Raw genomic sequence first — 27,714 nt, 5'->3', positions numbered from 1 at the left:
TCCTCTGCAACCTCCGCATTCCTTCCCTCCCCTCCACACCCTGGGATCCTTGGTCTCCGGTGTCCAGACTGAGGTTTCAGGCACCCTCATGTACTTCCTCTTCAGTCCGCTGCAGTTCTTCAGGTACTGGAGAGCCACCGGCCAATCTGATTGGCTGGTAACTGTCTAAGGCAGTACTGCCTCCTGAGTGAGGGACAGAAGTCCTGCTTGTAGCCACTTAATACTTATTCGAGCAAGAAATGGGCACTTGGAGTTGGTCGGGATGTGTTCCCTGCCAACTCTTCGGATTATGGGAAGGGACACCTCGCCAACTGAAAAATGAAGGCAACAACATTACTCCTTTGGGTTAACATTTGACATCTTGTGAATAATACAGCTTCTTCAGACATCCCTATATGTACTTGATTTACGCAGAAGTGGTGCAGGTGTTCAGAGACCTATGTCTGTCTTGTAATAGAACAATTTACAAGTCTGAATGACAATTATCTTGCATGCTTTTGACAAAAAATGATGGACAAATATGTACAAATATTAAAGAGGGTTTACACGGTTCCTCCATCCTCTTCAAGAATGGTGTGCAAATAAAGTCAAAAAACAATAATTTTCTGTACTTGCCTCCGATGTCATGATTCTTGGACCCCAGTCATTAAACTGTGACTTGTTGCCCTGAAGTGAAATTTGCTAACCTTGTGCTTACAAAGAAAGGCCAAGTGTTTATTTTCTCCTTGAAGGCTGCAGTCATGATCATCAGAAAATCTTCCATGATTAAGATATATAATGCAAAGTAAACACTTTGGTAGTCGAGATATCTGCATCTACACCATGTGAGGTCCCTTCATATCTTTCAATATTTCTTTCAATATTTTCTCAACTGATATTTGAAGCCAAGTCCTATTAGGCTTCATATTGCAGCTGTTGCAATCTTTTGTCTTTCTTTAAAATTATCCCCTTGAAGTTCATCCTTTTATTTTATGTTTTATGACAGCATAAACCACTTCTCTCCAACACTTGCATGGAGTCCAAACTTGGTATTCTTGCAAACTTGTATACTCTCCAAACTGCATTCCAGACCCTGCACTTTCTATACTTCACTAAGGCTTCCGCTTATTTGCTCGCTTTGTACCTGCTAAAAGCCTCTCTTTCTTATCCAGTCCTGAATATTCCTAGACATCCAGGGCTTGTTGCTCATATGTTTTACTCTAAAGGAAACATGTTGGGCCTGTACTGTCCCTGTTTCCTTTTTGAAAGCCCCCTCCCCACCCGCCACTGCTCGGCTGTAGATATTTCCACAAGAAGCTGATCCCAGTCTACTTTGGCCAGATTCTACCTTATTCTGATAAAATCAAGCCCCCCCCCCCCGCCACTGCACGGGCAGCAGCTACACTGTATGGCTGCGCCAAGAGTAGCGTCCATCCCGATCTCCCGGCGGATTAATGAACACCCAACCTGCATGGAACTCGACACTGGGGCAGAAGTGTCGGTAGTCAGCCACCGTACGTTCAACCGCATTCGATCTGACCTTCTATCGCTGATCCTGTCGGACACCAATGCGAGGCTGGCCACTTACAAGGGGTTACCGCTGGCAATAGCAGGCACTTCAACGATTCCAGTCAAGTATGGTCAACAGTCTGCAAACATTCCTCTGGTGGTGGTCCACGGGAGCGGTCTGAGCTTGTTGGGGCGTGACTGGCTACTTGCGGTTAGATTGGCAGCGGCTGGGCTGCATGCACCCACATGGACCTGAGGGTGTTCTGACGAAGTTTCCATGGAAGAAGTACAAGCAGTTCGGCAGGCTTTTGTACCAGGTTGCCCATTGGAGCTCCATTCGTTCCTGGGAATGGTAAACTACTATTGCAAGTTCCTCCCAAATCTGGCCACCACTTTAGCCCCCCCCCCCCCACTGTTTGTTGACAAACGACTTTCGTTGAGGTGAAACAACAACTCCTCTGCTAACCCATTTCGACCCATGCCAGCCAATCCTGTTGACCTGCGACGCTTCTCTGCATGGCTTTGGGGCCATGTTGGCCCATGAACGTTGGCCAATGCAGAGAAGCGGTATGTGCAGATCAAGAAGGAAGGTTTGGCTGTCGCGTTCGAGGTCCCCCCCCCCCCCCCATTGCTTCCACCCACAAACAGCGATGGGCATTGCTGATCGCAGCGTATGACTGTGTATTGAGCACCACTCCAGGACCAAGATTCTCCACGCCGACGCATTAAGCCGACGGCCTGGACCACCATAGTGAAACTCCACCACATTTTCAGCATGCACGGCATACACGAGGTGCTGGTATCGGGCAATGGTACGCCGTTTACGAGGGTCTGCCAATGGGATCCGTCACATGAGGACCGCCCCATACCATCCAGCTTCGAATGGTTGGCCGAGCGAGCAGTGCAAACTTTTAGGCTTGGCATGAAAATACAAACATCGGGATCCTGGGAGGCTCGCTTAGCAAGGTTATCATCCTACTACCGGACAACCCCGCATGCCACAACGGGCATCGACCCAGCTGAGATGTTGATGGGTTGCCGCCTCCGCAAAATGTTTGAGTTTCGTCCTTTGGCGGAAAAGTCCGCCATGCTCAGGACCAATCCGAGGCAGACACGGGTCGCTGCAGGCCACTGCGGGAGTTCACACCGGGAGATGCAGTAAACGTCCAGAACTACGGCGGAAGCGCCGCTTGGATCTCGGGCGAAATGTTTTAACAAAAAGAGGTTCAGTTTCTTACCAAAAACGGTCACTGGGTCGTGGGTCTAATCGCCATGTGGACCATCTCCAAAGCCGCGTGCCGGATACATCTGCCCTTCCGGCTGTTGATTCAGATGTCCCATTTTCACTGCTGCCCCAACCTCCCCTGTTTGCACCAACGCCCCAGCTCTGCCAGTTGCCGAGGAATCAGCGGTATTTTTGAGGACACCGAGATGCCGGGCAAGGAACCGCTTAGCTCCGACTTTGAAACCGAGATGGACATTCTGCCATCGCTGGAGGTGCCCCTCCCGGCTCTCATGGTCATACCGGCATTGCCGCTGCCGCCCAGACACTCATCTCGTAAACGCCATTTGTGACGCCGTGAGGTCGGCGTCCGCACGCCATCCAAGGCCCGGCGCACTTACCCATTGGATGTGGACATTCCTCCGGACATAGATGAGGAGGAGTGTTATAACCCCAATGGAGGTCCCAGGATCAGGACTATACGATATCCTATGACATGCTGGAATATGAGCTTCCTGTTTAAAGCAGGCAGGCCTTCTCCTTTAAGGAGGCGGAGTTTCTCCTTTGCAAGGAGAGCCCCAGTTGTATAAAAACCCCGGCCTAGCTGCAGGTTGGGGTAGGAGACCCTTGGGGGAGTGGGGGGAGTATTGTAATTGTATCAAAATATGTTCTGTAATGTCTACATTTGTCTATGCATTCTGCCCACCATGGATTCAACAGTCTCAGTTGCTAACTTTTCAAATGACTTAAACTTAAAACATATTCCTCTCACCATAACTTAGTCTCCTTGTCTAATTCTAAATTGGCCTACTTATCTTTGTATTACTTATAATTACTTATCACTTTACTTTATTCTGCTGGCTCTGATTTATACTCATCCCTGGTGCTTCTCCGTTAATTTGTTTTAATTGGAGCTGACTGCAGGACACAGTTCACAGACTGCTTCACTGCGATGCCGACTGCAGGACCCAATTCCCAGACTGCTTCACTGCGATGCCGACTGCAGGACACAGTTCCCAGACTGCTTCACTGCGATGCTGAGCAAGACACCATTCCCAGACTGCTTCACTGCGATGCTGACTGCAGGACACCATTCCTAGACTGCTTCACTGCGATGCTGACTGCAGGACACCGTTCCCAGACTGCTTCACTGCGATGCTGACTGCAGGACGCCGTTGCTGGACTGCTTCTCTGAGATGCTGACTGCAGGACACCGTTCTCAGACTGCTGCACTGCGATGCTGACTGCAGGACACCGTTCCCATACTGCTTCACTGCGATTCAGACTGCAGAAACACTGGGCGGGATTCTCCTTCTCGCCAGCTGGCCAATGGGGTTTCCCATTGTGGGCAGCAGCACGCAGTCGGGAAACCTCCAGGCTGCCGGTGCAACGGAGATCCCGACAGCGGAGAATCCAACCCACTGTTCCCAGATTGCTTCACTGCGATGCTGACTGCAGGACACCGTTCCCATACTGCTTCACTGCGATTCAGACTGCAGAAACACTGGGCGGGATTCTCCTTCTCGCCAGCTGGCCAATGGGGTTTCCCATTGTGGGCAGCAGCACGCAGTCGGGAAACCTCCAGGCTGCCGGTGCAACGGAGATCCCGACAGCGGAGAATCCAACCCACTGTTCCCAGATTGCTTCACTGCGATGCTGACTGCAGGACACCGTTCCCAGACTGCTTCACTGCGATTCTGACTGTAGGACACCGGTCCCGGACTGCTTCACTACGATGCTGCCTGCAGAACTCTTCAGTTGGTGGACAACTTAGAAGAAATAATGGAGGATGAAATAGGAGATGCATTTCTAAAGGTAAATCCCCCATTCAGGGCCAGAAAGAATGGCCTAGGCAATCTGTCAATCAACTCTGGGGAGTGTAAGATGAAATGTTACTAGGGGGAAGGGAAGAGGTGACGAAGAGTGAGAGAGTGAAGCGACCAGGCATTAAATCATTGGTTAAGGAGCCTAATCAGCCATAGTCTGTCTCATATAAGAGCGACTAAGGAGAACTAATTTGATCCCAGTGACGAGGGATAAAATGCTACGGGAATCATTATTTGAATCTCATCAGGATGAGGATAACATTTTACATTCTAAGTGTGTGTGCATGTGCCCAACCCAGAAGTGTGTGAAATCATGCAAGAAGACATTGGGTGCGCATCCCAATGTCATTGTGCACTCGTGGAAAATTTTGGTCGGTGGATAAACGTGAGGGTCAAAAGCACACCTGCTGACAATTAAGCAGGCACGTTAGCCCATTAAGGAGTCAGTTGAAAGCTATTTAAGTGGCCCATCTTCCTTTATGGTTGGTGGGTGGGTCAATTGGCCAGGCAACCTTCACGTTTCAACTGCAACCTCGAACCAGCATCAGATGAAATGTCATGGCCGATTAAAATTCAAAATGTGCCTGGGGAGGACTGAGGTCTGTATTTAAATGTGGTGCCTAGATACTGCTGTGGTTTTTCATTGGGATTTAATTTGTAAAAGACTGCAGCTCCCTGAGACAGCTCTGCAGTGGCCCTCCCCTTTGGGGAGCCCATTGGAAGCACCAGCCCGCACCCTCCCTTTTCTCAGCCCCTGTCCTCTTCCTGCCCACCCCTGTGCGCTTAGCTTTTCTCAGCAAGTGTTTCATGCTGGCTGACCGTTTATTGGCCAGCCAATGTGTAATCATGTGTCCATTGGGAGCAAAATTCAAGCCAAGGTGTGCTAAATTAAAGGAAGATCTCCTTGAAAATGGCAGCGTGAAGGTAAACCCTTCTAGCCAGTCTCAAGGACAGTTAAACAGGTTTGTTATAATTGTAGAGAAAAGGTCATTTACAAGGGCTGTTTGAAATCTGAGAAAAGGTGGATAGAAACAAGTAAAGAGGTTCACACCCCAAAAGTAAGTGCCCTTCGTTATAGGGAACTATTGGGATAAAGGAACACAAGATCTGACAAGAAGATAGGGTCCACGCACCTCAGCATCATGAAGAACCATTCTATGAACAAATCTGACAGTGCCCTGTCCAACCCACGTACCTGCACCCACTCCGATATATCATAAAATCATAGAATTTACAGTGCCGAAGGAGGACATTTGGCCCATCGAGTCTGCACCAGTCCTTACAAAGAGCACCCTACTGAAGCCCACGTATCTACCCTTTCCCAGTAACCCCCACTTAACATTTTTTGGACACTAAGGCAATTTAGCATGGCCAATCCACCTAACCCGCACATCTTTGGACTGTGGGAGGAAACCGGAGCACCCAGAGGAAACCCACGCAGACATGGGAAGAACGTGCAGACTCCGCACAGACAGTGACCCAGCCGGGAATCGAACATGGGACCCTGGATCTGTGAATCAACTGTGCTAACCACTATGGTACCGTGCTGCCCATGGGTGTGGGCAGACTATGCATAAACAATAGGAAAGAAAAATAATTATCTAATCAACACCGAATGACTAACACAAGAATTTAAATAAAAACACTTTAAGTCTCCATGGTCCAGTTCAAAGTCTTACGAACTCGGGATCTTCAGGCAAGTCAATGGCTGGGGCAGCATGTAAAAACATAAATTTCAAGGTGGGACCTGCAAATGAAGTCAACTTGTATTTGAACACAATGGGATCAACCTGGAATGGGATAATGGCACATAACATAGTTGTGGACATGCACAACAGCTATGGATGGAAGTGGACAAAACCAATCAGGTTTTGCTTATTCTACCATGTCCTGCGGAGGCCTGGATTGTGACTTCAGCAGGACTCCATGATCTGGAAACCCGAAAGACCAGGATCCCAAAGTTACAAGCACATAGTGGCAGGTAATAGGGAAATTTTCAACACCCATAAACAGGATTGTGGAAAGGTGACAGGAGTGTACGTTAGAGTAGGAAGGGATACTGTGGGCGGAATCTTATCCGAATTTGACAAAGAGTCAGTCTCAGGCTGAAAACTGGCTTGTAACTCTCCAGTTGCACGGAGCAGTTTCTCTTCGAGCCTAATGAATGGACAGGGTTTATGCCATCACCCTTTCAGGGTGGGGCCTGATAGAGCTGGCACCCGGCTCCACAGATTGAGGCGCCATCTTTAAAGGACGCGGCAGTCAGCGATTTAACCTAACAGCCCCCACCATGGAAGCATGACCCCCCACATGGCATTTCACAAGGGCCCACCCCTGGCACAGGTTGGCAGTCCAAGCCTGTTGCCCCCAGGGGCTATACTTAGCATTGTGCGCCCGGACAGATCCCTTTGGCTGCTTCTCGTTTTGCCACAGCTGTTGTAAACTTCACGTTAGCGGGGTATGACTATTTAGTGAGGGGGGGATCATGTGGCAAGGGAGGCCTGTTAATATTTAAGTGTTTTACAATACATTTGTGGGCATGAACCTCATGATGTCGCCGCCACGGGGCAGAGAAAATCGAGAAACATGGGGCTGAATTCTCCGTTTTGGAGACTAATTCCCCACGCCGGTGTGAAAACGGTGGTATTTTATGCCAGGAAAACTGCCGTAAAATGGCCACCGATTCCCCGTTTTGCTGGGGGCTCAGCAGGGCGGCAGCGTAGAGCTCGCAGCTGTAGCTGCCGATACGGCCCTGAGCACTTCTGATTCCATGGCCGCACATGCGCACGGCGGCAGCCTGCAGCGGCTGCGCCGTGCTCCATGGCGGACTCAGCCCGCGGTCCCGGACTGCAAAGGTAGTGCCCCCTTCAGCCGCTGGTGTGCCCCGGACTGCCCGCCCACAGTGCCTCCAGCCTCGAATGAAGTCCTCCCCTGCCCGCCCGCGGATCGGCTCTTCCCCAACTGAGTCCGTAGCCGACACGCGAGGTTCCTGGTCGGTGTGAGCACATGTAACCCATGCCATCAGGAACTCGGCCGGTCGGGGACAGAGCACCACGGGGCGGGCCTCAGGCAATGGCCTGAGGCCATTGATAATCGCCGCAGCGTACTCCTAGAGTATGCCGCTTTTCAGGGGGCGGTGAATACAAAAAATGGTGCCGCTCTCGATATGGGCGACAAAACGGATTCTTTGCCCTGTCGCCAAACGCGATTTTGGCGTTGGGAAGCGGAGAATCCAGCCCATGATTTCTCTGGAGAGAATCGTATTTCCGGAGTGTCTCCGGACTTTCCGCCCATATCACCATTCTCTCTGATGATAATCGGGGGCTGAAAATCGTCCCCTTTGTCCCAAGCTCAGAAACAATATTCCTTTCCAAGTGAGACAGAAAAGGATCTGGACAGGACCGTATCATTGTTGTAGATCAGGGAGTCTTGAGATATTGGGTCGCTCGTCAATTCAGCTATATGGCTTGTTAGAAAACCAGGAAGAATATGGCGAATTATCATTAATCACAGAATCCTTCTCAAAAACTTCCCGCCTTTGCATCCATTGTGGCTGCAGTTGGGGAACTAATTGACATAAAACCAAAATCAGCAACAATCTTTACCATGTTAGATATTTCAAATAGATTCCGATCAAACCTCCTGCATCCAGAGGACCAGTACAAGTTTGCCTACGGTTTCTGTCAGTTGCTGTTTTAACCTGCACAATGGCTCTTGTAGGGGTCCTATTTCATTCATTTTGTCAGTATTGTTTTTGGTCTATGGACCATTAATGGAGGCATACCTTTAATTCAAGCAGAGGAAGTAAGGAACTCAAAGTGTCAGAATAGTACACTGTTATGAAGTTTTGTATTTTGGGGCAGAAGAACCCAGACTTTATGGCACACAGACTCAAGAGATTGGAGGGGTTTGTTTCAATTGTTTGGATGGTGGCCAGTGGATTGGCCAGGGACAGTATTCTGCCTGACAACTGACAGCAGTTAGTCCCTGTCAGGTTTTTTATTTTTTGGAAAGAACCCAGGAGAAGTCACTGGGGCCTCAAGGTGGAAGTGGCTTTCTCTCTCTCTGATCTGCTGCCTACTGGCTAAAGGCAGAAGCTTCTAGACTTCTTGACCTGAAAGAAGAATCTCTCTCTCTCTCTCTCTCTCGCTTTCGAATGCTGGCTGCCTACAATTTCTGTGAGTCTTTAGTGAAAACAATTAGAAGCTGAAAGAAAAGATAACATCCATCTGAAAGTTTACACTGAGAAAGAAACTAACTGGAAGATGTCCATCTGAAGAACAAACTATTATCCTTTTACTTTCATCATTATTTTACACCCCTCTTTTCCCTCTCTGTGTTTGTCTGTGTGTGCAGAGGATGGGGGTTAGAGATTAACCAGTGTATTTGTAGTCTATTTAATTATAGTTACTATTTATAATAAAAGTTAACTGTGTAAAATAAAAGTTTGTAAAAAAATTTACAAACCTGGTAACTAATTATTGGACAGCCAAAGACCTCGGGTGTTAACTTCAACCGTTTTGCGACTCCGAGTTAAGTGGGACTGGAAGCAACCAGTGGAGCTGCACTTCGTCTGTGAACTTGAGATAATATCAACATTTTAATTAAAGTAGAAACTATTATTTTTATACCTTTTTCCTTACAGATCACTGTCGGGTTCATATTATGGAATCAAAGGGCTTCAGTATTTTATAAATAATACACATTAAACCGTTCCCATCAATTATAGCCCTTTATTAATTGTTCCATGAAACTTGATGCTATGGATTAAACAAAACAAATGTCTAGGCAAATAATGTACAATGTCAAAAGTGTTGTGCTTGGTTATGGTTGAAAGACTTTTTGTTTTAAACTTCTCATCAACCCATGTTTTCCATTTCCAGTGCTGGTGTCATTCATATTGATTAGTTGTACTCAAAAACAAAAATAAACTACCACCAAGAACTGACTTCAGTTCAAACATGCTTTGTCATATTAATTTGTACAAGTCTTAGAACAACACAGGTAGCATGTTGGCACAGTAGGTAACACTGCTGCCTCACAGCGCCAGGGACCCAGGTTCAATTCCGGCCTTGGGTGACTGTGTGGAGTTTGCACTTCCTCCCCGTATCTGCGTGGGTTTCCTCCGGGTGCTCCGGTTTCCTCCCACAATTCAAAGGTGTGCAGGTTAGGTGGATTGGTATATTGCCCCTTAGTGTCCAGGAATATGTAGTTTAGGTTACAGGGATAGGGTGGGCCTCGGTAGGATCTCTTTCAGAGGATCGGTGCAGAATCGATAGGCTGAATGGCCTCCTCCCGCGCTGTAGGAATTCGTGATTCTAACAAAATTGCAAGCTATTGAAGCAGCTAGGAGTAATATTATTCATCATCAAATATAATTTGCATTACAGTGAATCGTATTGGGGACATGAGAAATGACAATGATCCTAACTGTACGTATGAAGGTGACAATAATGTCCTACTCCAACAAACCAGCAACTTTCTTCTCGGTTGGATAAAAGCAAAACAGCAAGGTTAGTTCAGCATCATGTCACCACTCATTCATTTTCTTCAACAGTAACAGACTTGCTGGACCTGTGTTAGAATCATGTAAAATATTAAAATCTCTATATATCTAGAAGGATTATTATGATTGCCTTTTGATCAGCAGAAAATATACCTGTGAGAAAGATTTTTTTATTGATGCTCTGGATGTGGGCATTATTGGCAGTCATTGCTGTCTAAGGGGTCATGATGCCTTCTCAAACTGCTGCACCTTATTTTTTGTTGTGCTTTGATATAGCTGGCTAGCCTGCTGAAACACTTCAAAGGGCAGTTAAGAGATATCCACGTTGATGTGGAACTGAAATCCCAATAGGCCAGGCTACGTGAAGAAGGTAGATTTTCTTCCCTAAAATGAACATGTTACAACATGATCACTTTTACTGATGTTAGCTTTTTACTTTCAGATATTTTTCAAATTATAATCAAATTTTCAAACTATCTTGGTGAGATTAGTCTGTGGATTATTAGTTCAGGCCTCTGGATTATTAATCCAGCAACTACTGAGCAATTGTACCCCGAAAAGAACTTTGCTGTACTAGTTTTATGCCTGATTATGTTAAAATTAAAGTTATGTACACTTACTCAAAAAGCTGCTGGTAAGTTTATGGGTTTTGCATGATGATATCCCCCTTTCAGAATGGTAAATATACTTGTCAAGAATGACTAAGAACTAGCCAGCTTTGATGAGCAGTACATTACCACAGAACTGGTTAATACCTTAGAAGACATGACGGGTTCATTTTTAAATTTTAAGATGGACCCTAATTGCTGAATTGATTCATCCTTTGTGAATATACTACATATCTCTTAAATTGATTAACTATATTTAACATTTTATATAAATGTTATGCTACATTTGAAAATGGAGGGAAGAATATTGTAAAGATATTCCGTAATAATGCAACAAGGATATCAATGAAATAATATGTGGCCAAGCAACATCAAAATTCAGAATTATTGCACTTCTGGCCTTGTAATATTATCTGTATTGCTTCCCAATTTTAGAATAAACTTCAGTGCAGTCCCACAGAATCACAAACCACTTAATATGCGAGTGAAGCAGGTTCAAAATAAATAGTGGCATGATGACATGTTTCACAATTTTTTCTGGTTATAGTCAGTTTCAGAATTCTCTGAATATTGTTATTCTTGTGTGATATTGGGAATGTTCCCAGAAATTTATTTCTGAAAGATTTTTTCCAAATTTAACTTATTCAAGATGTAAGCTTTTATGTTACTAAGGAATAAGTAGGGTTTAAATTCAACATTGTGGGCTACTTTAGTCAGGCAATGTGCATGGCATTTTGAGCTAATGCTAGGTTGGTCAGGGCCCTTTGTTGTGGGCAGCTCTGGCAGGCACCTCAAATGAGCACAGGCGTTTTCTCAATGTTCAGGTTCCTATGTCTGTTTCCAACTTGGATACCTAAATTTGCAAGTGCCAGCCAATATATCCAGAACTTCATTTGCTTCATTAGCTGTTCTAAAATGTGCTTTTTAGTGGGGTGATCCTCCTGATGCAAGGCAACAACTGCAGATTGCTGCCTCCTCACCTCTCACTCCATCCCTCTGAATTTACTTTGCCACTTGTCAAAATTGGTTAAGCTCTGAAAGGTAAATTGTGTCAGAGCATCCGGTGCCCAAACCCCCACCAGAATTGTGATGATAAGGCTCAAGTACAAATTTAGGAGGTTCATAGGCCTCTGCATTCTAGCACATTATCGCTGCACACTGTTAGAATTGCACATGGCTTTGGGTGCTAACTAGTTTCGGCCACTGTCCATTGGTTAAATGAATTTTTTTTTAAATTTTCTTATTATTAGATGGTGTTGCTATCAAGTCCCCATTGCACTCAGTTGACTTTCTGGAAGATTTTAATTCTATTCTCAACCAAAGATTCACAGCGACCACTGATGAATATATGGATTGTTCAGGTATGATGTTAATTCACTTTCTTGCACATCCAACCATTTTAAAACAATAACTTGCTTTTACATAGTTCATTAGTGTAGAAAAGCACAGAGTACAAGGGAAATTTGACATCAAACTGCCAAACAGAGAAAGATTAGGAAGTGGTGACCAAATGAGAGCAATCTGGGAAGCAGATCTTAAGGTGGATCTTGAAGGACATGGAATATCAAAGGGGTGTATGGAGGAAATTCCAGAGTATGAAGCCCAGGTGGCTGAAGTTATATTCTCCAGTGACAGGTTGAGGAGAGTAATGTTGGATGCAGTTGAATAGAGATTATGGTAGCGGGGCTGTTGGGGTTTGGGGAAAGTACGAAAAGTCTGTGTAAGTGATGGTGGCTATTGGGAAAGATGAACTTGGTAATTAATAGGATATCGGCAGCAGGGTTTGGATGCACTGGCCATTGACGCTGGAGTTGGCCAAGAAAATGTTGGAATAAACAAGGTTGAAGAGTAACTACAGTATGAATTTATTTAATCAGCAGTTGAATTGATGTAGTGCATAAGTAGATAATATTATGAAGGTGCCAAGAGTGAATCTGGGGTTGGAACTCAGTCTTGGGACAAATGGAATGCCAAGATTGCAAACAGTTGCTTTTGGTCTCCGATAACATCCACCGACTAAAATTGGTGGCAAACGTATGGTGACCTAAATTGGAAAAGCTCCAAAAATAGGCTCAGGGATCACAATATGTAGTTAACCTCTGCCTATTGAATTAAATGGAGGCAGAACTACAGCTTTGTGCATGAGTTAGTCTGCAACACATTGCGGCTGTATCAGGTGCCGACAGCTGTACAGGAAGTGAGCCTGGTCTGGGAAGCAGTGAAGAATGACGTAATGTGGGAAAGAGCATGTTCTCTCTGTATTAATTTCAAAAGTTAGTATATGAGGGAGAAATAATCCTGCAGCTTGCCTTTTACCTTCAGCAAGTTTATTCTGCATCCAGTTCAGCAGAGATACAAACTCTTTATGGTCTCCCCACTACAGCTGTTCTAACTGTACCCATTTATACTCTTTGGAGGTTGAACTAATAACTATCACCTATCTTTAATAAGGCAATCAACAAAGAGCGGCATGGTGGCTCAATGGTTAGCACTGCTGCCTCATGGCACCGAGGTTTCGGGTTCAATCCTGGCCCCGGGTCACTGTCCGTGTGGAGTTTGCACATTCATCCGTTTCTTCGTGGGTCTCACCCCCACAACCTAAAGATGTGCAGGGTAGGTGGATTGGCCGTGCTAAATTGCCCCTTAATTGGAAAAATTTTAAATAAATAAATAAATAAATTAGCATAACAATGTAATTGCCAAAGTATGAACCTGCTGATATATTGACACATTAGCACACTGGCCTAGATAGATGAGATGACCTGTGGATTAGATTTAGATTTATTGTAACGTGTACCGAGGTACAGTGAAAAGTATTGTTCTGTGTACAGTCCAGGCAGATTGTTCCATACATGAAAACCTAGGACATACGATAAATACACAATGTAAATACATAGACATAGACATTGGGTGTAGTGCTACACAGTAGGCAAGATGTGTGAAGAGATCAGTTCAGTCCATAAAACGGTCATTCAGGAGTCTGGTTACAGCAGGGAAGAAGCTGTTTTTGAATCTGTAAGTAGTGCGTGTTCTCAGACTTTTGTATCTCCTGCTCGATGGAACGGGTTGGAAGAGAGAATAACCCGGGTGGGAGGAGTCTTTGTTTATGCTGCCTGCTTTCCCAAGGCACCGGGAGGCGTAGACAGAGTCGATGGATGGGAGGCGAGTTCACGTGGTGGACTCTGTAGTTTCTTACGGTCTTGGGACGAGCAGTTGCCATACCAGGCTGTAATGCAGCCAGATAGGATGCTTTCTATGATGCATCTGTAAAAATTGGCAAGAGTCAATGTGGACATGCTGAATTTCCTTAGTTTCCTGAGGAAGTATAGGCGCTGTTGTGCTTTCTTGGTCGTAGCGTCGAAGTGCGTGAACCAAGACAGGTTTTTGGTGATGTGCAAACCTAGGAATTTGAAGCTGTATCCAAAGATGTCCCAGAGACTCTCCAAACACACGAAGAGCAGTGGGAACAACAATTACTCAAACCCTATGGACCCTGATGCTGTGTCAGAAGAAGTTCAACGGCCTCACACGAGTCATCTAGGTCAGTGAATGCGCTTTCAAATGCCATATCCTACCAACTGCATCACTAGCCTCCCAATCCTTATTTCACATATCACTCACCTACTGACAATTGTAGGGCAGCACGGTAGCATAATGGTTAGCACAGTCACTTCACAGCTCCAGGGTCCCAGGTTCGATTCCCGGCTTGGGTCACTGTCTGTGTGGAGTCTGCACGTTCTCCCCGTGTGTGTGTGGGTTTCCTCCGGGTGCTCTGGTTTCTCGCACAGTCCAGAGATGTGCAGGGTAGGTGGATTGGCCTTAGTGTCCAAAAAGGTTAGGTGGTGTTACTGGGTTACGGAGATGAAGCGGATAGGGTGGAGGCATGGGGCTTAAGTAGGGTGCTCTTTCCAAAGGCCGGGAAACACACGATAGGCTGAATGGCCTCCTTCTGCACTGTAAATTCTATGAATTCTGTCAGTCACTTACCAATGTTCTTCATCAGTCAAGACTGATCGCACTCTCATGCATTTAACACTGCTACAAGCTTCAGACTCACATCACAAAGCTTGTTCAGCTGCTGGCTAGCGAATTGGGAGAGCCACATCAGCCAAACATTGCATAACACTCACTGACATTCATCCCTCTCTCTTACAGGACAAAATGTTGCGCATCCATAGGCAACAGGAGCTAATCAGAGGGGTACATTTGTGCCCTAATTCCAGTCGGGGAGACAGCGCTGGCCACTACTGGATAATAATCTTTATCTTTATTGTCACAAGTAGGCTTACGTTGCAATGAAGTTACTGTGAAAAGCCCCTAGTCGCCACATTCCGGCACCTGTTCGGGTACGCGGAGGGAGAATTCAGAATGTCCAAATTACCTAACAGCGCGTCTTTCGGGAATAGAGGGAGGAAACCGGAGCACCCGGAGGAAATCCACGCAGACACTGGGAGAACATGCAGACTCCGCACAGACAAGCCGGGAATCGAACCTGGGACCCTGGTGCTGTGAAGCCACAGTGCTAACCACTGTGCTACCGTGCTGCTGAGATTCTGACCAGCAGCAGAGCTGAATCAATGATGATGGTATCCTCATTTATAATGCCCCTTCTAGTAATCCACTTCAACCTCATCTCACATTTCTTCTGACTTACAAACTATAGATGGTGTAGGCATGCATTTCTTGATTTCCCCTTCTTCCCTCAGCACAGGCGTGGCCTTCTGCCTTACTGCATTCCAATAAGGCAGCCTGCACAGGTAATGGAGAAGCAGGAAGAGATGGTGATGATAACACACAATCATTCGATTTCACAATTCAGATACTGACAAATTTAGAACATAGAATTCAATGTGATCTGTATGTGGTGAAAGACCAGACACAGGCTACCTGCAGCCAGGATTGGGGCAAGGATATCACAAGTGCAAGCTTACCAAAAGGTAAAGTCTTACACTAATTCTGCTGGAGAGGACTCGGATGAAGACTTTGATGGGGGTATGGTGTAAATGGATGATAGCTGTGCACAATGCTTGGTGCATTGGGAAGCCTACAAACAACATCAAGCAGCTTGAGGGGGTCTGCCACCAGTTTAACACATTTGCACAGAGCTTGGAACCCAACTGTCCAGCAACTCCTTGAGCACACTTGTGCTTCCATCCATGATGCAGCCTCCCTTGGCTGATGTCTCAGCTTTCATTGGAACTTCCACAAGAAATTTAGTACAGTGCAAACTTGCACTGCTTCCTTGCAAACTGAGTTTACCACCATGAAGGCTCAGCCTCATCTGATGAGCGACACGGTAGCACAATAGTTCGAACTGTTGCTTCGCAGCGCCAGGGACCCGGGTTCAATTCTCAGCTTGGGTCACTGTTTGTGCGGAGTCTGCATGTTCTCCCCGTGTCTGCATGGGTTTCCTCCAGGTGCTCCGGTTTCCTCCCACAAGTCCTGAAAAACACGCTTGTTAGGTGAATTGAACATTATGAAATCTCCCTCTGTGTACCCGAACAGGCTGTCAGTGTGGCGACTGGGGGATTTTCACACTAACTTCATTGCAGTGTTAATGTAAGCCTATTTGTGACACTAATAAAGATTATTATTATTATTGGTTGCTGATAGCAGTTTTCAAATGGGCTTGTAGAATATCACAGCAGTCCAGCAATTTATTCTCCATCATATTTCTGGGACACCACCTCAAGGAACCCCCTCAGGAAGGCAACATTAGTGCTCCCACCTCAGCTACTCCATCAGTGTCCCTGCTGTTGCCTGGCGACCAGCTAGCCCATTCTGCTGCCGCTATTGCTATAATGGTATAGTCTGAAACTGGGTCTTATCGTTGAACAGTTAGTGAAGATTGTGCTCCAAAACCCTCTGCAGTCTCTTGTACTGAAATTCAGCAGCTTTCCGCCACCTATGCTGCATGCAGGGGAGAGTGCTGTGTTGGTAGGCAAAGACTACATAAATTGAATTCACAACACCAGCACATATTATGACCTTCGCATTTAAGGCATTTAGTCCCTTGAGCTTGTTCTGCAATTCAATGAGATCATGGCTGATCTGTGAGTTAACTCCACATAATTGGTCTTTGCCCCATATCCTTTGATGCCTTTGGTTAACAAAAATCTATCAATCTCCAATTTAAAATTAACAATTAATCTAGCATCAATTGTCTTTGCAGAAGAGAATTCCAAACTTTTAACACTTTGGGCAGAATTTTCCGTCCTATCATGCCAGCGCAACCTTGCAGTCCCACCGAAATCAAGCAGGATTTGAATGCCTTGTCGAATCCACCATGGGGAAACATGCCACAGAGGGGTCAGAAAGTCCCGCCGTTTATGTATAGATAAGTTACCTCATTTCATTTCTGAAAAGTTTGGCTTAATTTTAGATGATGCCCCTGGTGAATCAGTGAATAAAGCACCTCTCTCTAACCTATCTGTTCCCCCTAATATCTTGAAAACTTCTTTCAAATCATTCCTTAACTTTCTCGATCCCAGGAAATATAATAATTCATGTAATCGCTCCTTGTAATTTAACCCTTGAAGTCCAGTTAACATTCTGGTAAATCGACGTGCACTCCTTCCCAGGCCAACCTCTCCTTCCTAAGATATGGTGGTCAGATCTGCTCATGGTGCCCCAGTGTAGTCTAACCACGGTATTCCATAGCTGTGGCAGATAGAAAAACCAGCATATCTTTGTGATTATTTTCTGTACCTGTTTATGACATACCTGAGTCCTCAAGTCCCCTTGGATCTCCATTGTTTCCACCTGTTCACCACTGATAAAGTACAGAACAGAGTACTCTCTAGACCCAAAATGGATGACTTTACACCTTCTTACATTGAAAGCCATTTGCATAATTTTTCTTCAAGATGCAAACTATCTGTTCCTGGAGATTTGTCGCTGTTTAGTTATTTTCTTCACTATTATTTATAGTGAGTACTTACCTGTCCCTCCTTCAGTATTAATTTTCTTAAGCTATCCAGATGCGAGCCTCTTTACTTTAAATACAGGGTGATAACTTTATATTTGTGTTCAATGTGCCATGATTTCACTTATACATTTATTTTGGAACGTTATTTTGTGGTGGCTATCATTTTGGCATTTTGGCTAAGATGATACTGTGATAGTCAGTGACAGGGAAGGGAAGAATTTAGAACTGTTGATGAATGGGAAATTGAGATTTTGGTTACTGGTATCACGCGTGAAGTAGTTTTAACCTATTCTAGACAGAAAGCAGTTTTCTTCATTGGTGCCAACCCTCCTGTTTGCTTTTGTTTCCTCATTCTCGAAAACATGGATGCAGGTATTTTTAGTAGAAGAGACGATATGTGATTAGAAGCTCATCTCAGCCAAATCAGATACTAAGGGTGGGAATGGCCATGTTCATCTTCAGACACTGACCAGTAAGAGGGCTGGAGACAGTGGGTGCGATTAATGGGACAATATCAGTGGGCATGATTCTCCAGAAAGTTTTCTTTTTTTAATAAATTTCGTCTACCCAATTCATTTTTTTCAATTAAGGGCCAGTTTAGTGTGGCCAATCCACCTACCCTGCACATCTTTCGGTTGTGGGGGCGAAACCCACGCAAACATGGGGAGAATGTGCAAACGCCGCATGGACAGTGACCTAGAGCCGTAATCGAACCTGGGACCTCAACGCCGTGAGACAGCAGTTCGGAAATATTTCGAAGTGCGGTAGTGAGCGGGAACTGCTGCGAGATTCCCGGCAATCGGACTGGTGAGGCTGGTAACGTTATTCAGTGTTAATTGGTCCACTTAACGAGGCCCCAGGGCTTCACGCCGCAAATGAAGGCTTGCCAGCAGATTCCCCAGGACCGCAATTGCCAGCACCCTGCTAACAAGGTCGAGCAGCACTTAAACAGCACTTGCACAGCCAACCCCACTAAGCTCACAGCCAGGGCGCCGAGACGACCGGCCCCAAGGTTTGGAGACGTGGACCTGGGGAGGCTCCTCGATCCGGTGGAGGCCAGGAAGGATTTCCTATTCCCCCTTGGGTCACTGAGGGTGAGCCACATGGCAGCAAGTGCCGCCTGGGATAATATTGTTTCAGGTAGGCTTACATTAACACTGCAATAAAGTTACTGTGAAACGCCCCTAGTTGCGACATTCTGGCGCCTGTTTGGTTACACAGATGGAGAATTCAGAATGTCCAATTCACCTAACCGCATGTCTTTCGGGACTTGTGGGAGAAAACCGGAGTACCCGGAGAAAACCCATGCAGACATGGGGAGAACATGCAGACTCCTCACAGACAGTGACCCAAGCCAAGAATCGAACCTGGCACTGTGAAGCAACAGTGCTAACTACTGTGCTCCCGTGCCGCCCACATGATGTTGCAGGATGAAGTTGTGGCCTCCAGCGCCGCAAAAAGGTCACCGACCGACACCAGGCTGCACAGGTGAGTTGACCCCCGCCTCCTACGTGACCAGCGCCCCCCTCCCCAACCCTCTCTTTGCCCTCAGAACCCACTCTTCTCTCCCAACCCTCGATTTGACCCCCAACCCATCCTTCACCCCTTTCCCACCACTATTCACCCAAACCCCCCCTCCCACCACCAATGTGAGCCGAATGTGTGGCTAACGATGCCCTCTCTGCACCTCCGCAGGAGAAGTTCTCCCACAATCGTTAGGAGAGGGCCCTGACTGGCGGAGGGCTGCCGGACATAAGAATCCTCACGACCTTCGAGGAACGGGCCCTGAAGGTTACAGGAATGGCCGAGGACAGAGCGGTCACCAACGCAGAGGTGAAGATCCACCGCCCAGCTGAGACCCAGCCAGATGCTGAGTCTCTGGGACAGATTTACCCGGAGTTGTTGGGATGCGGGACATCCAAATGAAGATGTCAGCGACACTCCAGCAGGTCCATAGCCGATTGGAGGAGTCCCAGAGGCTACAGGCGCAGGAGATGTCGTCGGCAATGCCTGGCACCCACCGAGGCCAACACTGCTAGGGTGACGACTACAGTGGAGAACCTGGTGCATGAAGTCGGCAGCATGAATGAAGGTGTCCAAGGCGTGTGTGACGGCCATGGCTGAGGGGTTTGGTAGACAGTCCGACTCGATGGAGGACATGTCCTAGTACCAGGCTGACCTTGATAAGGTGCCGCTGGACATGTCCCGGTCTCAGATGGAAATGGCCGAGGTGCTGCAGAGCTTTTCCCAGTCGCAGGTGGGCATTGCCAAGTCACTTCAGAGCATGGCCCAATCATTGAGGAGCATTGCCGAGGGTGTCGACACCATGGCGTAGACATTGGGGAGCCACCAGGGCTGGCAGAGCCAGATAATGCTGGGGCAGCCGGGGCTCAATCCCAGCTGTCCCGCCATCCCGAGATGAACACCAGGGCCCTATGGGCATCGGGAGGAGCGCGCGCTGGGTGCCAACCCGGACCTGTCCTATGAACTGGCGAAGGTAGCCACCAGCTCCCCCAGGTTCCACCCCTCTGATGAGGCTGCGTCTCGCAGCCAGCACCTGGAACAGGGCAGCACAGCTATGCATGTGGAGCCCCCAGAGGATGTCCGCCAGGGGCATCGAAAGTCACTGGACGAGGTAAGCAGCTGGCTACCTCCACCTCTTGATGTGCATTCTGGGGATGCACTTAGACGTAGCGGTAGAGCTAGGATGGCCAAGCTCATTGAGGGGCACTGGGGGGGGGGGGGGGGGGGGGGGGGAAGGTGGTGGGTAAAAGAGTGGAGTGCTCATTTGGGGGGAAGGGGGCATTGTGGGGAGTTTAGGGGGACGAGGACGGAAGGATGGGCAAAGTGGGGCAGCACCCGTCGGGATAGTGGGACAGTGGTGTATGCTTGTACGAGGAACAATAAAATATCCTCACCACAACCAGTATGATGAATCTGGCTCTGTTCCACGATGCGAGCCAACCACAAATCCCCTGCCCCATCCCCCCCAGACATGCCCCCACCCTGGACAGCCTGCCCATGCACACCCGGCCGTGGACATGTGCCAGGGGCTGGGGCCCTTGCCTTGAGTGATTGAAGGTTGGCCGCTGGGTCTGAGGTGCCGCCTCCCACAGTGTTCAAGCACAGTGTCCATGCATCAACGTGTGACTGGGATGCAATGAGCCCCACATGCTACATGGCCCACCCACACATGAGGATCCACTTGGGATGCGTGAAGTGCTCACTGAACAATGATTGCCAATTCCATTTAGCAATAGCCTTCATTCGCAAGGCCAGAGGCCTTCACGGTCAGTCGGAATTATGCGTGGTCGGTGGGGCAGTCGGGAAGGGGCTAGGGTTACCCCTGGTAGGGGAACACATGGTCCAGGGGTTGGCATGGTGGTCCAGCGCACGTCTGCAACCCCACGCCCCTCCATGCAGAGCCCCTCCCCAACCCTGGTAACCCCAGCTCCCATGGTGGCCCATAACAACTGGGACTGCACCACCCCTCCCCCCGAACACTGAGGTGACATGCCTAGTGCCCCTGGACTCGCTGCCTGTGAGCAAAGATAGCTGCTCATCTCCTTGGCTCCCCGCAGCAGCCCATCTGCCCAGTTCGCGCTTTTCAAAAAGAGTACTAATCGGCGCCAGCGTGACCACTTGCTGGGGACGCTACTGAATCAAGGGAGACCGACACCATGGTGTCGCTCAAGCGCAAGGATGCCAGAGAATCGTGCCCAGAGTCGTGTTTCAGGCACATTTAGCAGGGTGTTTCTCGGCGCCCGCAGCACCAAGGACGACACCGCTATATAACGGCATTTGCTGATTTTTTGGGCCTCGGAATGCCCCATCAAGGCTGCACTCACATAATTTCCTATACTGACGAGCTCAGATTGCCAGTGCAGGAAGAGTAATTGCTAATCGGGTTGCCAATTTAAATACCGCCTGATCTTTCGACCCCCTGAGCCACCCCACCACAGCTGCCTGACCCCCCCCACTGCACCCAACTTGCCTCTTTCAGGGTCCTCGAGGCTCCCCACATCCCACCTCTGAAGGGCAAGGCACCCCTGTTCCCGATGCTGGCATGGTCAACATGGCACCTGGGCACATTCACACTGCCCTACTGGCACCCTGTCAGTGCCCCTGCCATCCTGATAGTGCCAGGGTGGCACTGCTGGGGTGCCCAGGTGGCGGTGCTAAGGTGCCAGGCTGGTAGTGCCAAGGTTCCAATGGGAAATCCAAGATACCACCGTGCCCACTGCCCAACCACTCGGGAGTCTCTAATGACCTGGGAGACTCCTTCCAGATGCCGTTTGTGTGGGCCAGTACTAAACAGTGCCCTGACGAGGTCTCGCACGTGCAGCTTTTGGGTCCTATGTGCCCGGAGAATACAGTCAAGACCTATTTGAATGAGCCAAATGGCTCGCTTATATATACTAATCTGGATCACGCCCAGTGAGGGTGAGATCCTGATTTCAAAGTTTTTTGAGTGTCGCAAATCTCGCAAGATTCAATGACCTTGTTGCGTCACCAAGTCGGCTGTGATGAGGCTGTTAAATCATGCCCATTGTCTAAGGAATAGAATTTATTGCAAGGGCCAAAGACAAAATGGCTTTGATCTTCTCAGTGTTCAGTTGGAAGAAATTCAGAACTCGATATTTAACAAGCAGCATGACAAATCAGAAATGTGCAGGTTTGAGAGAAGTAGTGGCAAGGTGCAGCTGAATTAAGTCAACGCGCATGTTATATTTAGGCATTGTTTTCTGCCTATATTATCTGGAAGTTGCACAAGTAGTCTAGAATAATTCACCTGTGAATGTCCCTTCAGTGAAATTTGTCAGGTACCTTAGTAATACTTAGCAAAGTTAGGCTTTCATAGAAATGATTCGGATCACTGATGGAAGGATGCGCAAATCAGTACTCCCAGAAGAAATTATTTTCATTTATCCCTCTCTCCCTTTCACCCATCACGTTCCCCAATGGCAAACTTCAGATCCAAAATTTGCTGTGGCATGTCTTATCATTCCATAGCATTGCTTTTCCAGGTTATTTTCTTTTTAGAAATATCGGCATTTTTCCACAATGTTGCTTTTAGGTATGCAGATATTAAAACAGAAAAATAAATAATTTCCAGATAGCTTTCCCACAGCCTTCTGCCATTATTATTATTGAAATAGGTTGATGAATCACTTTCTGGCTTTTTTGCATCCTGTTTGCAAGCAGTTCAGGGTTTTTTTTTTCCAGACAGCTGGAACCAGCTGAGACAGCCATGCTGTTCCCTTTCCTGATGCATACGTATCTAATTAACTTAATCAGAGCCTCTTAACATTTGGCTTAAATTAAGTTTGAAATGTGAATGTGCTGAATGGCAATTGTTCGGTGACGTTTTGTATATTAGCTCTTCTAAATTGAATATTTTCTTATTGCAGCACTTGGCTTTCAGGAGGATTATAATATTGTATATTTTCTGCCCTTGAGTATGAATGGTGTCAAAGACAGGCTCAAGTTTTTTTGGGGGGTGAAGGTGGAACAAAGCGCAACTTGGTCTGTTTAGTGAGTAAATTTTTATGACACGATGACTATATCTGCATTTTTTAAGCTGTTTTCAGTTTGTTGTTTTTACTCCCGTGTTGCCAGGGATTGGGAATTCACCACCAAGTTACAAATGTTGAGCTTTCCATTCTGGAAGCACGTACGGTTGTTTAAAGAAATCAAAAATAACCAAATTCAAACCACAAATGACTAGATCACTGGAAAGTAAGTCATATTTTTCCTGGATATGGGGAGTAGTTGGAAGAAGCTGAATTGAATAGATAAATATATATTTTAAGATTTCCGCCAACATCTCAAAATTTTCTTTCCTATTTCACATGGACTTCCTATATTGGGGATGTCCAAATTTTGGAGCTTTGCTAATGCAGACAATCAGATTCACCAAGTCCAAGCAAGTAGTTTTGATTTTGTGCAATAGTGCAAAACGGGTGATAAATCAGCAGCCCATATTGTATCTCTTCTGATTTTTATCTCTGTTGACTTCACATCTGTACTCTATATAAGCTTGAAAACATGAAATAAAATCAACGCATCCTATTCCTGCAAAGGGACATACTGAAATAGATTTCATAGAATTTACAGTGCAGAAGGAGGCCAATTGGCCTATCGTGTCTGCACCGGCCCTTGGAACGTGTACCTGACTCAAGCCCACACCTCCACCCTATCCCAGTAACCCCACCTAACCTTTCTTTTTGGACACTTAAGGGCAATTTAGCATGGTCAGTCCACCTAACCCTCAGGTCTTTGGACTGTGGAAGGAAACCGGAGCACCCGGAGGAAACCCACGAAGACACTGGGAGAATGTGCAGACTCCGCACAGACACTGACCCAAGCCGGGAATCAAACCTGGGACCCTGGAGCTGTGAAGCAACTGTGATAACCACTGTGCTACAGTGTCGCCCTAATGGGCAGGATTTTCTGGGCAACCCATGCAGGTTTTTCGATGGCGGAGGCGGCCTGCCAGCGGGATCTCCTGGTCCTGCCATTGTCAACAGGATTTCCCATTGAATGGACCCCTTGGTGCCGGGAAACCCAAAGCGTGGGGTGTGCCGCAGGTAGGAGAGGAATATCCTGCTGGTGTGAACAGCCGGTAAATTCCACCCAATGGCATTCATTATCTTGAATACTGAAGTTAGGGCTCCCTTAAACTGAACTATTAGCTAAAAATAAACTTGTTAAAATTGTATAGTATGCTTCCATTGAATAACTTACCAAATTCTTCATGTTATACAAAGTATAAAAAGATTTTCCAATGGAAGAGCTATGTGCTGATGTGATATCAGTATACAGTCACCTCCGATCTGAAATTTAGAGTGCTAAATATGGGGCTGGATTCTCCGTTTCTGCGGCTAAGTGCCAACTCCTGGCTCCCGCGCCACAAACGGCCAGAGAATGGCCAGGTCCGTGGTTGAGCATGCGCCCGGCGACGACCTGCAGTGGTCGTGCCGTACAACATGGCGCCGGCCGTGCGCGGTCCCGACTTGACAAATACCGCCCCACAGGACACCCCCCGACCACCCCCCAACAGCCTCCCCAGCCCTTGTGGAAGCCCAAAGGATAAGAGAATGGGAAGATTAAAAACTAAAGTTCTCAAACTTGCTCACTTCAAGTTTTAGGAGAGGCAGTTCAGAAAAGTGAGCGACCAGTCCAGTTTCAGGAGGTGTCCAGTTTCAGGAGGTGCTTTGCCACTGTAATTTCTTAAGATGGCTATGTGGCACCATTTTAACACATGGAGGCACTGGCAAGTAAAAGGAAATGAGCAGGGCTGATTCATGAGATAACTATCTTTATTACACTGCATATAGATCAGGACGAGTACGAGTATCTCCCATGGTCTAACGAGCTTGTCTTGTAGATGATCAGATCCAGTAAACTGAGAGGCTTACCATATGCCCCAACTCCCCACCAAAGTCTATTCCATTCCAGCCTCCAAACCACACACGCTCTTCCTCCACTCGGCAATGTCAGGCTTAGCTGGCCATCTGGCTGTTGACCTGTCTGGTTGTCAGGTGGGAAACCTCTTTAAAGAAATTTAAAGACATTCTGCAGTTGATTTCTACAATACATCTAATAAGTCATTCTTCTAGATCCAAAAATCCTCCATCACAATGCCTGTCCAGACCTGCACAAATCTTGAGCCCATGTCTGAGCATGGAAATTGACTAATTGCTGTGCTGTCCCAATAGTAATTCACCATCTGCTTTCCCGTGTATCCAACATAATTGCATGTAAAATAACCAACGTTTGCAACTATCAGGGAGTATTTGAGAGTTATGTATGCCCTATGTCAGATTAATTGGAGGATTTGTCATCTCACAATTCTAGCTCCTATTTTAATGTTTCTGAGCTTGCCAGGTGATCCATTTCTGAGAGCTAAGGATAATTGAGTGATCAGTTCTCAAGCCTTTGCCTATGCTGCTGCCATCAAAAGGCGGTTTCTTTTTGAAGAATTCTCATACTGCTTCCTCACTTGATCATCTCATTCCCAGTTGCAATAGTATGACCAAGGTCAGCAGGAGATGAGCCAGATTACCACTACTTTATGGTGCTACATATTGATACTTATCCAACTGGAATGTATAGTTATGATTCAAGGTGCATCCTTTTGAGTAGCCATCAAGACCCAAACTCATTCTTTTTAAATCCCAGATTATCAGAAATTTTCAAATAAATAACAAATATCATAGCAGCAGTAGGTAATAGGGCTGTTGCTAGAAAATCCTTTGTGATGTGATTCTAATATTGTTTTTACAGCTGTTTTACAGCAAGGGAAAGTACTCTTCACAATAGTATGAGATAATTTCATTTGGACAGCTGGAATTGGGTGTAACAGTGGTTTTTCAACCTCATTAATTCCATTTGCAATTTTTATTTCTGTATGCTTCGAACCCACTGATGTTCATATTTCAAAAAGGTTGTTATTGGATGTTACCATTTACTGAAATTTCTGAACATCAATAAATGTATGTTACAATCCTAAGCAGTTTCTGCACAGTATTTTCTGTTTTGGGGCCACTTCAGTTAGTTGCAATGTGAACAAAACAATAGCTTTGTTTTTCAGACATCGTCATTCTTTCCTTGACCCATGACCATTCCAGTTACCCTCTCCAATTTTTCTCCCTTCTTGTGCACAATCCCCTTTCTCTCTTCTGCCTTTTCTCATTGTTCCTATTTGTTTCCAAGGATTTTTAACACTTCTGTCATTTTTTGGGAAGCTTCACCTTCCTGCTGATTCCCAACTACTATTTTTACCTCTCGCCAACCTTTTCTGTATTGATCTATTTTTGAATGCATCGCTCCCTTATTTTCAATTTTGTGTTCTATTTGGTTTCTTCGCAATTATACCTCATATCCAAGGGCAGGATTTTCTGTTCTGGGCTGGGAGTTCGATGTCAGGTTCAAATATGGGTCCTGACTCCTCAGTGTCAGGAGCCGTAACCCCAAATAGATTATTTGCCAATTATTGACCAGAGGGTGAACTTGCAATCCAACTAGGGGCTTTTCGCAGTAACTTCATTGAAGCCTACTTGTGACAATAAGTGATTGTTATTATTAAGGAATAGCGGTTAGTGTCTGAGGCTGAAGGGCTAGTGATGATTCATGGCAATCCAGCCGCTTAAGATGGAAGCTGTCAAGAGAGAAAGAATGGGTGCCTCACAGTCGAGACTAGATGAAGAAATTCAATTTTAAAATAAACTGCAGCTGACTCACCATGATTGTGGAGGGGCAGAACCCCTGTTAATTTATCAATTGAGGTTAAATATATCGAGGTGGAGAGCTTTGATTAAATGGTTACATAAGCACATATGAAGAAACACTTATTGACAATGGCTACAACATCTGCCTCCGCACCTGTTTCAAACCCCAGCTGGTCTACAGGCAGAAATTATGAGGGTAAAATCATCTTTAGTAGATCTGGATATCACCGCAGAAGACAAAATTGAAACAGCAATAATAGGCAAACGAGCCCCAGCCCCGGAAAACTTCTAACAGGTACTTCAGGTGTGATGCTGAATATCATTTTGCGATTAACTATCCAAAGTAGAAAAGCAGGGGGCTAGATTCTCCGTCGGCGGGATCCTCCGTTTCGCCGACAGCGCACACGCCCGTGAATTTCCTGATGACGTTGGGGTGCCCACAATGGGAAACCCCATTGGCCGGCTGGTGGGACAGAGGATCCCGCTGCCAGCGAGGGCGCGCCACACCAGAAAACGGGACAGAGACTCCCGCCCAGGGTCGATGAAGTGCCACATGAAACAAAATTTTGAGGATGAAGTAGATGATGTTCAATTTCAAGGAATTGCAATAGTCACACGGAGCTTTTAGTCCAGTGATGTGTATGTTCATCACTGGACTGAAAGAGGGCAGCACGGTAGCATTGTGGATAGCACAATTGCTTCACAGCTCCAGGGTCCCAGGTTCGATTCTGGCTTGGGTCACTGTCTGTCCGGAGTCTGCACATCCTCCCCGTGTGTGCGTGGGTTTCCTCCGGGTGCTCCGGTTTCCTCCCACAGTCCAAAGATGTGCAGGTTAGGTGGATTTGCCATGATAAATTGCCCTTAGTATCCAAAATTGCCCTTAGTGTTGGGTGGAGTTACTGG

The 27,714-nt window shown here is 46.6% G+C and overlaps 1 protein-coding gene across 2 annotated transcripts in view; it reads left to right on the top strand.

Moving 5' to 3' along the window:
• The window catches only part of acox3 (acyl-CoA oxidase 3, pristanoyl), a 267,755-nt gene that overhangs the window by 124,635 nt on the left and 115,406 nt on the right, over window positions 1-27,714 (top strand). For both annotated transcript variants that reach the window (XM_072495914.1, XM_072495915.1), the window contains exons 12-13: window positions 9,927-10,049; window positions 11,901-12,011. In XM_072495914.1, the coding sequence (XP_072352015.1) occupies window positions 9,927-10,049; window positions 11,901-12,011 (234 nt within the window). The remainder of the gene's footprint in view (window positions 1-9,926; window positions 10,050-11,900; window positions 12,012-27,714) is intronic.

The sequence above is a fragment of the Scyliorhinus torazame genome, chromosome 3 (genome assembly GCF_047496885.1).
Source record: "Scyliorhinus torazame isolate Kashiwa2021f chromosome 3, sScyTor2.1, whole genome shotgun sequence".
Taxonomy (NCBI): Eukaryota; Metazoa; Chordata; class Chondrichthyes; order Carcharhiniformes; family Scyliorhinidae; genus Scyliorhinus; species Scyliorhinus torazame.
This window is presented reverse-complemented; position numbering and strand designations above follow the sequence as displayed.